This window comes from Pinus tabuliformis, chromosome 7 (assembly GCF_031772625.1).
Source record: "Pinus tabuliformis cultivar Carrire ecotype Pingquan chromosome 7, CPIR1, whole genome shotgun sequence".
NCBI classification, from domain to species: domain Eukaryota; kingdom Viridiplantae; phylum Streptophyta; class Pinopsida; order Pinales; family Pinaceae; genus Pinus; species Pinus tabuliformis.
The window spans coordinates 975,448,116-975,461,927 of record NC_142293.1 but is presented as its reverse complement, the minus strand read 5'-3'; the positions used below and the strand labels follow the sequence as shown (position 1 = coordinate 975,461,927).

The window sequence follows — 13,812 nt, the reverse complement described above, 5'->3', positions numbered from 1 at the left end:
AATAAGACAATTAAATTATGATAAATTTGGTTGTAAAAAAACAAAAAACTTTTTTCCATGAATAATTTAAAGGAGAATGGAAATAAAGATTTATAATGAGTATGATGAAAGTAAATAAAGGGGAGAGTGACGCTGAATATAATAAAGGTACCAGGTTTTAAAATCTTGGAATAGAATTCAGCTTTTTCATTTTGTGTCTATGGTATGCGAAACTGAATATAAAAAGGGGCTAAGGTTTCAAAATCTTGGAATAGGATTCAGCGTTTTCAGTTTGTGTCTATGGTGTGTTCTGATTGTGGGCTCCCATCTTTTTCTTAAAGGTGCAATTGTTCAGATATTTTATATAAAATTCATTCCACTACCGTACCTTAATTGGGCATCTTCTTTCTATATTCTTTACTTCACATGGAACACAAATCTGCATTTTGGTTCTTTACTTCCTTCGCTGGGCCATCAATTGTCTTTTCATGCCGTACAATTTCACACTTTGATTCTTGGCTTCCTGTGCAATCTACAGAGCATCTTGATCCTCTACGATTCCACTTCCTTCCAAATCCATAGGATTGTATGTCCTGTACCTGCAAGTCCTTTATATGAAAGAGCCCATGACTCTGGTTTCTTCATGTTGCATACGCTTGACGCTGCAAATTCTGCACTTCCAGTCCTGTTGGTCTTCTGGCATCAATATCAACCAACATGTCGACGAGTACTTCCAGCGAAATGTTGATGATGTCAAAGTTAATGCTGGGAGATCTGGATGAAGAGGAAGATGCACCAGAGGTCATGGTCCCACACAACATGTTGCTGCAACAACCCCCAAACTACGACCTCATGGAAGTCGTGCAAGAGACCCCAAGCTGCATTGCCATTGACGTCTCATACAAACAAGAAATCCGTCCACTGCTGGACGTTGTCGACAGGCTGCGCAATCTTGACATTACCAGGGAAGGCATCCAGCTCCCGAGCATAGTGGTGGTCGGAGATCAATCCAGTGGCAAGTCAAGCGTGCTTGAATCGCTCGCAGGCATAAGGCTTCCCAGAGGCCAAGGTATTTGTACGCGAGTTCCGCTCATTATGCGCCTCAAAAGCTGCAAAGACGAAGCAGAAGCCTCAATATCCATTGAGCACCTTGGCAAGCAGGAGCGAATAGAAGAATATGAGATAACAGACAAAATCAAATCTGCTACAGTGGTCATTGCAGGAGAAGGGTCAGGCATAAATTATGTTCCCATAACGCTACAAGTTGTCAGAACGGGAGCTCCAGACCTGACGATGGTGGACTTGCCAGGTATAACGCGGGTCCCCATACCAGGGCAGCCGGGTGATATATACGAACGAATTTCAGAAATCATAATGCATTACATAACTCCAACTGAGAGCATTATACTGAATGTAGTATCAGCAGATGTGGATTTCTCCACCTGCGAGTCTATCAGAAAGTCCAAGGATGTGGACGAGCGCGGCGAACGAACTTTGGCCGTCGTCACCAAATGCGACCGGGCGCCGGAAGGGCTTCTGGAGAAGGTGACCATGAACGCTGTGAACATACGCCTGGGGTATGTCTGTGTTCGAAACCGCGTGGACGAGGAAAGCAATGAGGAGGCACGGAAGAAGGAGCAGGCACTCTTCAATTCCCATCCCAAACTTAAAAAGATCGACAAGTCCATAGTCGGGATCCCGGTTTTGGCGACGAAATTGATGCAAATTCAAGCCAGAAGCATCAACAAATCGCTCCCGACAATCGTCAAGAAAATCGACGCCATGCTCGCGGAACGCCAGGCGGATCTCAGCAATCTCCCGCAGCATCTCTGCAATTCGCGGGAGGCCGACGTCGCGTTCGTGAAGGTGCTGAACTCAATGAAAGAATGCCTCAATAAAATTGTGATTGAGGGGGACTTCAAGCAGTTCCAGGACGACAAGGAGATGCACTGCACGGCTCGGCTGCGAGAAATGTTTGAGAGCTACTACAACGATCTGCGCAACACCGGCTCCATCGGTGGAAAGTTTCTGGCAAAGGAGACGGAGATGCTGGAGGAGGCCAAGGGCGTGGGGCTTCCCAATTTCCTGTCACGGCCGGTGTTCTTGAACCTGTTGCAGAGGCTGGTGGAGCAAATCACAGGCAGGAGCTTGGAGCTGGTCTTCAAGGTATGGGAATACATGGAAAAGATCATAATGCAAGTCATTGACTTTTACTGCGATTCCTATCCACAGCTGCAGAGTGAAACCCGAAGAGTCGTCCAGGACCTTGTTCAGAAAATGAAGGAAGAATGCGAGATTCATGTAAAGAAGCTCATTCAAATGGAGAAACTAGTGGATTTCACTCTCAGCCCTTTTTACATGGAAACATACGGCAGGCTGCTCACATCCAAAGTCGATTTCATGGCGAGACTGCATAATCTTGCTGCAGAAACTCTGAGTTATGGCACTCACAGCGGTATGACGATGGCCGTTGAGGGATTTGGAGAAGTGGATGTATCGGATATAATGGGTGTTCCCATGGAGCGCGTGGAGGCGGCATACGATATGCAGATGAGCGTGCTGGCTTACTGGAAAGTTGTCACTCTCAGGATGGGCGATGGGATTCCTTTGTATCTCCAGTTCGTTTGCAAAACTCTGGTGATGGATCAGTTTAACTATGAGATCTTGACACAAGTGGGAGGTCCCAGATTTGGTGCCATGGATCAGTTGTTGGAAGAGGGCCCCTTGGTTGCAAGCAACAGGAGAAACTTAACGAATAGCATAGAACTGCTCCGGGAGTCCAAGACCACTGTCGCCACTATCATGGATCGGATTGCAAAGGTTTAAGTTACTGTATTTTCACCCACCCATCATAACTGGTTACGTATATAGGTATTTCAAAGGTTGACTTATGTATTTCAGATTAATAAATGAAATTTCAAATATTAATTAAGTTGCATTCTATAATTTAGATTTGTTTTTCACATATACCTAAAATAGTTATATAAAATAACATTATGAGCAGTTGTAGATTTATAAACTAAATAGTTTATAGTATGAAATATTATGTTAAAAATAGTAATTCTGAAAAGAGAAAAATTTAAAGAGAATTGACTTATATCAATGACATGGACCATTGTGATTGTGTTAATATATTACAATGCGCTAATATATTTGAAATCAAACTTTCTTGATAACTTGTAAAATAATTAATTATTTCAAAATTAAAATAACAGTTATATATTTTTTAAAATTTTATATATTTATAAATTAATTTTTTTTTATAAAATATTTATTTTATTTAAATAATTTTAATTTTAATAATTATAAATCTTTGAAATTAATATGATCTTGTTACATTATCTTGTTGTTTGTGATTTTGATATTATAACAGAAATCAAGCTACTTTTTATTTAGTTTTAGATATTTATATTTTTAATAATAGTGTAAAGAAAAATGAAATTGAAAATTAATGTTATCTGAGGAGCCCATTCATCTTTTTCCACTAGCTATTACGTTCATTTAGATAAAAAAAATTCTTTAACATTAAAAAAAAATAAAATTGTTTTTATAGTTAGTTTGACTTGAAAATATTGTTAACTTTTGGTTGTATTTTAACTATTCGTTGTATTTTAAATTTATTAAAAAAACTCATATATATTTTTTTCTTTAAATTTGTTTAATATTTATGTTTTCAAATGTATGCCAATAAGAATCCACTCATCCCTTTTCACGGGTCATTAGGTTCACCTGGAAAAAGAGTAAAAAAAAACTTCTTTCATTTAAATAAAAACAAAAAAAAAAACTAAATTATTTTTATGGTTAGTTTTAATTGAAAATATTGTTTAACTTTTTATCATATTTTAAATTTATTTTAAAAACTTAAATTTTAAAATTAAAATTAAAAAACAAAATTTACCTAAAATAAATAAAATCATACATATCTCTTTCTTTAAAGTTGTTTAATATATATGTTTTCTTCAATATAAGGAAAACAAATCCTTATTGTGAGCAGTGAAAGCACATCAATGTAAAGTTTGTTCCATATTTATTTCTATGAATTTTAAAATAAAATAAATAAAACAATCAAAGTCTTACTCTCTAAACCCATGAAACAATCTCTTACAACTGAAACAATCTTCTCATTTAAAAAACCTAGCACAAACACATTAGTAAATGTAATTGATATAAACCCAAAATATCATTTTCCATGATTTATATGTCAATCAATTTTTATAAATGAAATCAATTAACATGATTTAATATATTTATCAATATTAATATTATTTATATTAAAAACTTTGATGTCATTAACAATATTAATAATTTTATATTAAAATATTCATATTAATATTAATAATAAAATTAATGTTTATCATTAACTAATAATATTGTTATAAATCTAAAATAATAAAAACTAATATTACTGAAATACTAAAGTAATAAAACCTAAATAAAAAATAAATTTATTCAAGTTCCATATTTCAGTAGGTATATTTAGGTAAAGCAAAACAGTAATGGTTGTTACATCGCAGGACACAGAAGCAGTTGTTATATTCGAATTTTTCTATTTGGGAGGTGATGAAAAATACATGATTCTCTTTTTTTAACAAAATATTTACTGTGAATAACATGTCTCCACCAATCATAAGCTCCTCTGATCATGAGCTATTGGTATGTTCATTAGGAGGGCTTCTCTAATCCCCAAACACCTAATTTTTTTCGTAAACGGACAGTCTTCCAGTTTACTAAACGGAATTTTTTGGTATTTGTTTTACCTCTTTTCCACACAAAAAATTCTTATCCTCTGGCCAGTTTATTGTTAATTAAATTTGGGGCCAAGATAGCTAAGAATTGATATAAAGAGAGATGAAAGAAATGATTTTATGAGGATTACTCTTTCGGTTAGACTTAGCCATTGAACTTCCATTTTCTCAAATTTGGATTTAAATTTTTCTATGATGTCTCCCTGTCAGGGATTGGGAAACCACTTCAAGCAAATTGGCATATCCTTTCATGAGATGCCAAGAATATACCAGATCCATTCTTGTAATGATTTGGAGAACTGCCCTTTAACAAAGAGGAGAACATTAACCAATAGCATTGAACTGCTCAAAGAGTCTAAGAATGTTAAACGGTTAGGTCTCTGGTTATTATTATTTTTTTAATTTATATTTTATAATCATTAATAATAGATATTTATTTTTAAATAAAACATGTTTTTATCTATCTTATTTTAATATATGGAATTTCAAATATTAATTAATTTGTATCTTTTAATTTATGTTTATATTTTCTAAGGTGCTTAATATAATTATGAAATTACTATATAAATTAACAAAGAATAAATGACATCATGTAAATATGCAGATTTACAAAACAAATAGTTTATAAATGGATGGTTGTGGTTAAGCCATTATTTTTAAAAGTAAAAAAATAAAGTCAATTGACTTATATTAACCACATTTAGTAATGTAGTTGTGATAGTAGATGGGTAGTTACATAATTATAATATGGTGGGGAGAACAACGATGGAGAAGCGAGCGACTAGGGTTTTATCTATCTACGGAGACTTGAACTCTTGACCCCAGCCAAGTTCGGATAATACTACACCTGAGTTCTGAAGCTTTTTTCCGTTTTAGATATTCGTCATCGACGCTCTTTTTGGGAAGTTGACAGGTTGAACGTTGGAGTGGGGTTTGTCTACCAGGTTTCGAGGAGTTTTCAAATGGATCTTGGTCAACATTCGCATGCTGACATGGATGAAGAGCTCGTGGATTACTCTGTTGACCCATATGAAGCCATCTTGATTTGGACTGAAACGCCACCTCATCCGCCCACGATGGATCCACCGGAAGCAGGAGGGCTACCATCCCACAGGTAGCGGAAGTTAGGGTTTTTTCAGAGGAGGATTTTGAAAACCCTAGTTCAAATACCTATCCTGACAATCGGCCATCACTAGGGTTTCAAAATTTGGGGTATATAAGGATCCACTTTCTCAGTGACAAGTCATACTTTCGACCCCATCGTCTTTGTCATTAAAATTCCTAGTGTCTTGTCTCAATCCTTGTTCGTCTTTGGTTCTCTTTGAAGGCGTTCTCTATCAGGGCGGGATATTGGAACAGTCAACTTTCATCTCATATCCAAGTCCATCTAGAGCTCCCTCTCACTCTATTGCAGGACAAATCCACCCCACTGAAGCAGTGAACATCTTTTAGGGTCTTCAAATTTCCGCTCATGTACAGACATCAGGATTCTTTGATGGTCCTTGGGTCAATCCCTTAAACCAATTGCAGTTGAAAGCTAGGGCCAATTCCACATTGAACCCGCCCTCTCAAGATCATGTCATGACGGAGGGTACACCTCAGAGGAAACGTGAAAAGAAAACCAAAAATACCAAAATCAAAGAAAAAGGAAGGTTTCTCGTGTTAGGGGAGGGTATTCGATTGGATAAATTTATGGACATAGCAGATAGTATCTTAGTTGGAAGGGTCCGTGACAGAGAATACACCACGACGCGTCTGAAGAAATGGGTGGTTGAAATCTGGGGGAAAATTATTTATTATTTATCGTTAGTAATGACCATGACTAGGGGTTGGTTCGCCCTACGCTTCCATAGACCTAAACATGTGACCTGGGTCCTATCAAAATACTAGCACATTGAAATTATGTCGGTCTTACTGAAACGATGGTCCCCATTATTTGATCTGGAGCATGAACAATTGGGAGTAGGTCCAATTTGGGTCAGAATGCTTGGACTTCCTCTCCAATTTTGGATTGAAGATGTGTTTAGGTGTGTTGGCAATGATCTAGGGATGTTCTTGGACTATGAAAAATCTTTTCAAGAATCAGGAAAGATGGCCTATGCTCGCATTCTAGTTCACCTGGATAATTGCAAAGGTTTGGTCGAAAGTCTAAGATTGCAATGGTGGGGTAATATTCGTCTACAAAAATTGGACTACGAGGGGGTCCCATTCTAGTGTCATAGATGCCATGAAGTTGGTCATACTTATAAGGATTTCCCCCTGCTAGCCAAAAATAAACCAGGAGGAGAATTGGTGACGAGGAAAGAAGGACAGGGCAAGACGTCCACCTTGATGAATCAACCACCTCAAAATCCATCACCTCGCAAAACAAAAGGCCTCAAACATGACAAAGTGAAGAACGTCTTTGTTGCTCACCCTCCATCTCCTATCACCACCAGAGCTCGTGTCGTTGTAGCAACATCCTCATCAGGTACTGCTTCTTCCCTTCCTCCCCTTGAACCTTTTAGTATGCATGTATCAGATGTTTCTAGTATTTATCATCATATTGGGTTCATTTCTTCTGGGATTTTTTATGGATCTATCTCATGTGCACCGGCCTCTGTCCTTGCATGTTTCCCGACCCCTTCCCCATCCATTCCCTATGCCACCTTAGCCCTTGATACTGATAGAGAGGATGCCTCTTCTAAATCCAACTCCAGCCATAGATGCTTTTTGAGGTCTTGAGCCAAACAACTTGTTACCAAGGGGTGCGGATTTGGACAGTCATCCCCTCCCAAATTGAACAAACATGTTTGTGGCAGACAATCTTACATTTCTAATGCCATTCATAAGGCCAACATGGATGTCCCTGAAGGTAGGAAGTTATCACTTGAAAGGCTTCTTAGAGAAAAAGGCAACCTCGATATGGTATCCCAATGAAGTATATCTCTTTCAATTGTAGGGGATTGGCTAGCCCCACCAAGAAACTAGCCTTTAGGCGATTATTAGATTTACAAAAGGTTGATGTAATTTTTTTACAAGAAACACTTGGGAGTAGCGCTTAAATCTGCTCACTGCTTGAAGGAATTAGACCTTGATGGACCTTCCATGCATTAGATGGTCAAAGCAAATCTGGGGGCATAGATGTAGGTGTTGATGGAAGAACCATGAAGTTGTTAAATGTTTGGGGGAGGAGTGGAGTTATAATGGTAGATATCTTCTATGAATATTTAGGAATGGAACTTCGATTCGTGAATATGTATGGACCTTATCGCAGACGTGCGGAATTCTGGGAAAATCTCATGAGATCCTCGTTTATGCAAGCAGACAACGTCATCATTGGAGGGGATCTTAATTTCTCCATTGGTCATGCAGAATCATGGGGTAATCATACCCAAATCAATGCCCTCTCGGAATTCTTTGTACAATTGTGGGAGGATCACCATTTGATAGATATACTTGTTTCTTGATTACATCCAACTTGGAGAAATAGGAGAACAGGGGACGCAATGCTTGCAAGGCGTCTTGATAGATCTATCATAAAGGATGATATTATGTATAAATTTGTGAAGTTCAGATAATGGGTTGCCTTTAGTGGGATTTCGGATCACTTGGTCATTTACCTTGAGATCCTTGGTGCCTCTCCTAAACCAAAATCTCCTTTTATATTCAATTCGACATGGTTTCGAGATGAGGATTATCAACGCATTTTTAAACACACATGCAAGAGACTACTCTGTCTGATGATCAATCAATGGTGGAATTTTTTGCTGAGAAGCTTACCCTTCTTAAAACAAAGACGATTTCCTGGTAAAAAAGAAAAGAAAAAGTAGAATGATGAAGCCCTCAAAAACATTGAAGATACCCTAGCCAGATTAGAAAACCATGTGGGATGAGGGTTTGATACCACAAAAACAAAAGAACAAGTCACCAAACTCAAAGTTGATCATCTCAGACTCTTAAAAGATAGGGAGTAAAGTTGGAGACTCAAGAGTAGAGCCATCTGGCTACAAGCAGGAGATGAGAATACGAAATTTTTTCAGCAATTTTCCAAAGGGCGGAAAGCCAGCAATATTATTTGGTCGTTGGAAGACGATGAGGTATCTTCGGTACAGTCTTTCAACGACCTTGCGAACTTGGGTATATCACATTTTGAACACTTATTCAGAGTCCCACAGGAGGCATCACTAGATGAAACCAGCAAAATAGCTAGCCTATTCCCCATATTCGTGGATGAGAGAAGGTAGCAAAAGCTCTTAATGCACCTGTGACCATAGGGGAACTTGAAGTTGTTCTAAAATGGTTTAGAAAAGACAAGAGCCCAAGCTCGGATGGCTGGCCTATGGAATTTTACCTAAAAATTTTTGAATTGCTTAGGCATGATCTCCTTAAGGTTATTGAGGAATGTCAAAAGAGTGGTAGGATGTATGATGCTTCAATGCCACCTTTATCGCCTTGATCCCCAAATATGATAACCCTTACACTTTTAATGACTTTCGACCCATTTCTATTTGTAACTGTATTTACAAGATCATAGCTAAAATCATCGTGATTCACATAAAACCTATCTTATCCCAGCATATTTCACAATAAAAATTTTCCTTTCTCAATAACCATCAGATCTATGAAGCAATAAGGACTATTTAAAACTGGTCTCTCCAAGGCCTTTGACAAAACCAGCTGGTTGTACCTCAGGATGTTGCTAACCCATATGGGTTTTCCACATGATTTCATTATGTGGATTATGTGTTTCCTTCCATATGTATCCTATAGTATTCTCATTAATATTTCAGCTTCTCATTTCTTTCATGTTGAGCGTGGCTTACGACAGGGATGTCCACTATTTCCCCTTCTATTTCTCCTAGTCATGGATGGACTAAGCAGATTAATCATCGAGGAGAAGAATCATGGGAGAATAAAACGAATTAAAATTATTGACAATGTCATTTTATCTCACTTTCTATTTCTGGATGATGTACTTATATTTCTAAATGGGTCTCTCGGTGACTCCACCTCTTTTAATGTCATTCTTAATCTCTTTTGCAAGGCTACAAAAATGGTTATCAATAAAGAGAAGTCCTCCCTAACTTCATTAGGATGTTCTCAATATGAAATTGATTATGCCATTTAGAGATTTCCTCACAGAACCACACCAATTTCATGCGAATGCAAAGGAAATAAGTATTTAAAGCCTCCACGAGTTGTTTATACAGTCATACCCACAACACGGGTTCTTTATTCACAATAAATAAATACAGAGCCTTGGCCCTCGGCCTAATTAAACATTGAAGACCTCGGTCTCAAGGAATGCATCAATTACACAGTTCCACCCTCAAAGCAATTGTCTGCACAAACATAATACAACTATATTCGAGGCTCTCTCCCTCCTCTGGCCTGATTCTCTTAATTAATGGCCTCTTTCTTCTACACAGCCCGTAGGCTTACAGAGCTCCCAGTCTTCTCCCTATCTCCCCTCTCGCATCTCCTTCAAAAAACAAAGGAGATTGCATATATGCTAGGTTAACCATCTCCTCCACAATTGAAGGAATACATTATACATTTAGAATTAAAATCCTATCCAAATCTAAACAAACTAGACTACATGGCTTGATCTCCACGCAGGGAGGATCACTTGCCATTTATTCCCAACTCTGTTCAGAATTAGGCCACTCTTAACTACTTATATTTATTTGAAATTAATACAAATTTAACAACCAAGTCTTCCTCCAAACTTTCATTAGCCACAACATGTGACCACTCCATCACATTGTTGGCTAGGTCTAGATGCTCCTACATCAATTTAGGACCAAGATGATGAGCTTGCTTGGGTCATCTCCAAATTAGGTACCTACTACCCCAAGGATGGTTATCCTTTCATATTTGTCGATCATGAGCCTCAGAATTATGTTTGGTGGTGGCGTTTGCTCTGGAAATTAAAATCCCCACCAAAGATCAAGTTGCTTACATGGTGTTTACTTTGTAACAAGGCCCCCACAAGAGACAACTTGCATAGGTGATCCTTTCAGAGCCCCATTTGGTGCATCCTTTGTAAGAATGACATGGAAACCATTGATCATCTATTTCTTCATTTTCCCATAGAAACAGATTTATGGCATCATGTATATCAACCATTGAATCCCTTTGAGATGGGTGAGCGCATTGCTCCAAGATGCATGGGAATACTAATGGAACAATGTTAACCCATATAAACTCCACAATATTCCATTATTGGTATGCTGGTGTATTTGGATTAGTCAGAACAAATATATCTTTCATGACTCGCGCCAGCCCAGTTGGGTAAAGTTTTTAACAAACAAACTTACGAAGGTTCTTCCTAACCTATTCATGAACTGATTCCATCTTGAGTTAGTTCAGTTGGGCTTCGAATCTCCATAGAAGAGAAGTAGTTCTCCACCTCTCATGGAAGCTTCTTAGTGATAAAGCCAATCCCATGAATCTTGTGTATGGCCCTAACTCCTTCTCCTCTATCTATAAAAGCTTGTCCTTTTGCCTTTGACAAGTTAGTCTCCAAGTTCCAAATTCTAAGTCTTAAAGTCTGCGAATTGCCAAGTTCATGCAACAATGAGCCTTATTCATTCCCATGAGGCTAAATCTTAAGTGAGGAGATTCTTATCCAAGTGACCAAGGAGAGAGAGGCTTGTTCCCCATTCCCAACAAGCTTTGCAAGGCATGTGCTGCTGATCACCTAACCAAAGGAGGATTTGACGTCAGAACTATGGTTGTATTCTTCTTTGTTGTTTATCAATAATAGACAACTATCATTATGGTTCCACTCTTATTGTCTTTGTAATGATTATTGAGTTATATCCTTTCTGACTGATATATAGTTGCATCTATTGGATTTTATGCTTGTGTTTGTGTCGTTCTTTGCATGTGCAGGTGTTCGTTCATGAGGATCGTGGGGATTGTGACCAGTTGAAACAAAGGAACGTGAGCGACGACTCTTCTACAAATATTAGCGTTGAAATCCAGGTAGGCCCTCATCATCGGTCTTTGATTTGCAATTAGAAACCTGCGTGTTAGCATTGTTTGATTGTTGCTAGACCCCATTTGGGCTAGAAGGCTCCACCTCTGTCCGCAGAGGGGATTTACCTCCACAACAATTTGGAGACTCCGTTGGGGAGTTGGCTTTTTGTCTTGTTCTTCATTTTGTCTTGTTGTTTGATTTGTAAACTTTAGACAGAGCCTGAAGTACGGCTATATATCCTTCGAAATGCTATTGCTCTGCATTAGCAAAGTAGATCAACGCCACTTCAGTCCATCTCCGGTTTGGTTTATGACCTGAACGGCTTGGAACTTGCCTTGTTTCTTGGTTGTTTCTTGGTTTCTCCTACTTGATTAGCTTTCTGGGTTGAATCCATGTGATGCTTCTTGCCCCTTGGTGTACCTGGGTACTGTTGACTTAGCTTTGGCTTGTTTGTTTTTTATTTTTCCATAGCAAACTTGGTCGGCGCTCTTTTATAGTGTTACAGTTGCACCAGTTGGCGCCAGATGCTCATTGACAACCTGCGCCAATACCTAAAAGGCGCTATTTTCAGCCTGACAGTCGCGCCAGGCCTGGGAACTTTTGAAGTTTGCTTGTTTCTGAGCCTCCTGAGCTTGGCTTTTGTTCTCAGTACCTTTTTTCGATTACTTGAGTGTGTTGGAGTCTTGTTTGACTGGTTTTGAGTATCTTTTTTTAGAAATTCTTAATTTGATTTCCTTTGGTCATTACTTGGAGGTTTTTCCCAGTCTTTTCACAATTTTGCATCTTTTTTAGTGTTAATCACCTTTGAGTGTTTTTATTTTTTGATCTTTGGAACTATCACCCAATTTTCTTGATTTTCACTTGATTGGTTCTTGGATTACATTAGAATCATCTTGTGTTTGAGAATTCTCTTGCATGGATCACACTTGCATAATTAGAATTCTCATTTTCAGAATGTGCATAGATTACATTTGCATAATTTTCAAGTGAATTGTGCATAGATTACCTTTACCCTTTGGATGTTTGCCATTTTCTATCGATTTCACATTTCTAGCCCTGGGGCATCTAGTGGCTTTGTGTGTCGAGCCTTCCTTAGGAGTTTTGGTCTTCTATTAGTCCAGTCAACTTTATGATTGCTTGCTTGCACTCGTTTAGTGGTTGTTAATCGTTTTGTTGTGTTATTTGGGTGACTTGCTTTGTCTTCAGTTGAATTCCGCTTCGTCTCACTTTGAGCCTAGATTACACGGCTCATTGGTGTCTTTGGGATCTTTCTTGTTCTTTGGAGTTTTGATTTGTGATTTAGGGAACGGAATGTGCTTGTGTTGAATAGAATTTGTTTGTTGTCATTTCTCAAAGTTGTTTAATGCACTTTTCCATCGACATAAAAGAAAACATCTCTTTTGCTTTGTATTAGTTAATGAGAATTAGAACTTTTCATTTTGATTAGTGATTAGTGATCTTAAAGAAAAGTTTGTTAATTTCCATTAGCTGCATCAGGGAAGTTCTTTGTTGTTTTGTGATCATTTCGTTTGCATGAAAGCTCTCAAACCCTCTCGTAACTAGCATTCATCGAATGAAATGACATATTTTGGCATATAGTTTGCATTTATGGAATTTTGAGAGATTACACACGATAAGGCCTGAAAACTGAAACCTAATACAAGATCAACTTTAAAATGAACTGAATAAATCTAACAACGCATTGGAACATAACGCACACATTTAGAGGTCTAGGCTAGAGATGTGCTCCAGCGTCGTTAAACCTAGTCACTTTCGTTTCACTCAAGGTTGGGTGATTCCTCCTTCCGTGATGCAATAGTGGTCTAGCACGGATTTGAGCTCCCACGTACCGTCGAGTATATGGGGAGACCCCACTAGGTTATCATCCTTTATCCATAGGAAGCCGTGTCTACCGCCTTACAAGCCATAACACATCGAACACAACATTCGGGAAGATTGACTGCCGTACGGAAAGTCCTTGGTTTTCATATGACTGCCAAGGTGTATATCCAGTTTTACGGATTGTCTGGTAAACCTTTTGCATAGTTTCTCCAGAGTAGTCACTTTTGTTCCTTTTCGGACTCCCTAAAAGAAAAGGTCCATCTGAGCACTTGTCACTTC

At 38.1% G+C, this 13,812-nt stretch overlaps 1 protein-coding gene across 1 annotated transcript; it reads left to right on the top strand.

Moving 5' to 3' along the window:
- Positions 1–474: 474 nt before the first annotated feature.
- Positions 475–2,911, top strand: LOC149250868 (dynamin-related protein 4C-like). The gene has a single exon (XM_089456492.1). The coding sequence runs from the start codon at positions 697–699 to the stop codon at positions 2,803–2,805; it is 2,109 nt and encodes a 702-aa protein (XP_089312618.1). The 5' UTR covers positions 475–696; the 3' UTR covers positions 2,806–2,911.
- The last annotated feature ends 10,901 nt before the right edge of the window (positions 2,912–13,812 follow it).

What these genes read in the sequence shown, in the direction of transcription:
- LOC149250868 (XM_089456492.1), top strand. Translation starts at nt 697, where the DNA reads ATGTCGACGAGTACTTCCAGCGAAATGTTGATGATGTCAAAGTTAATG.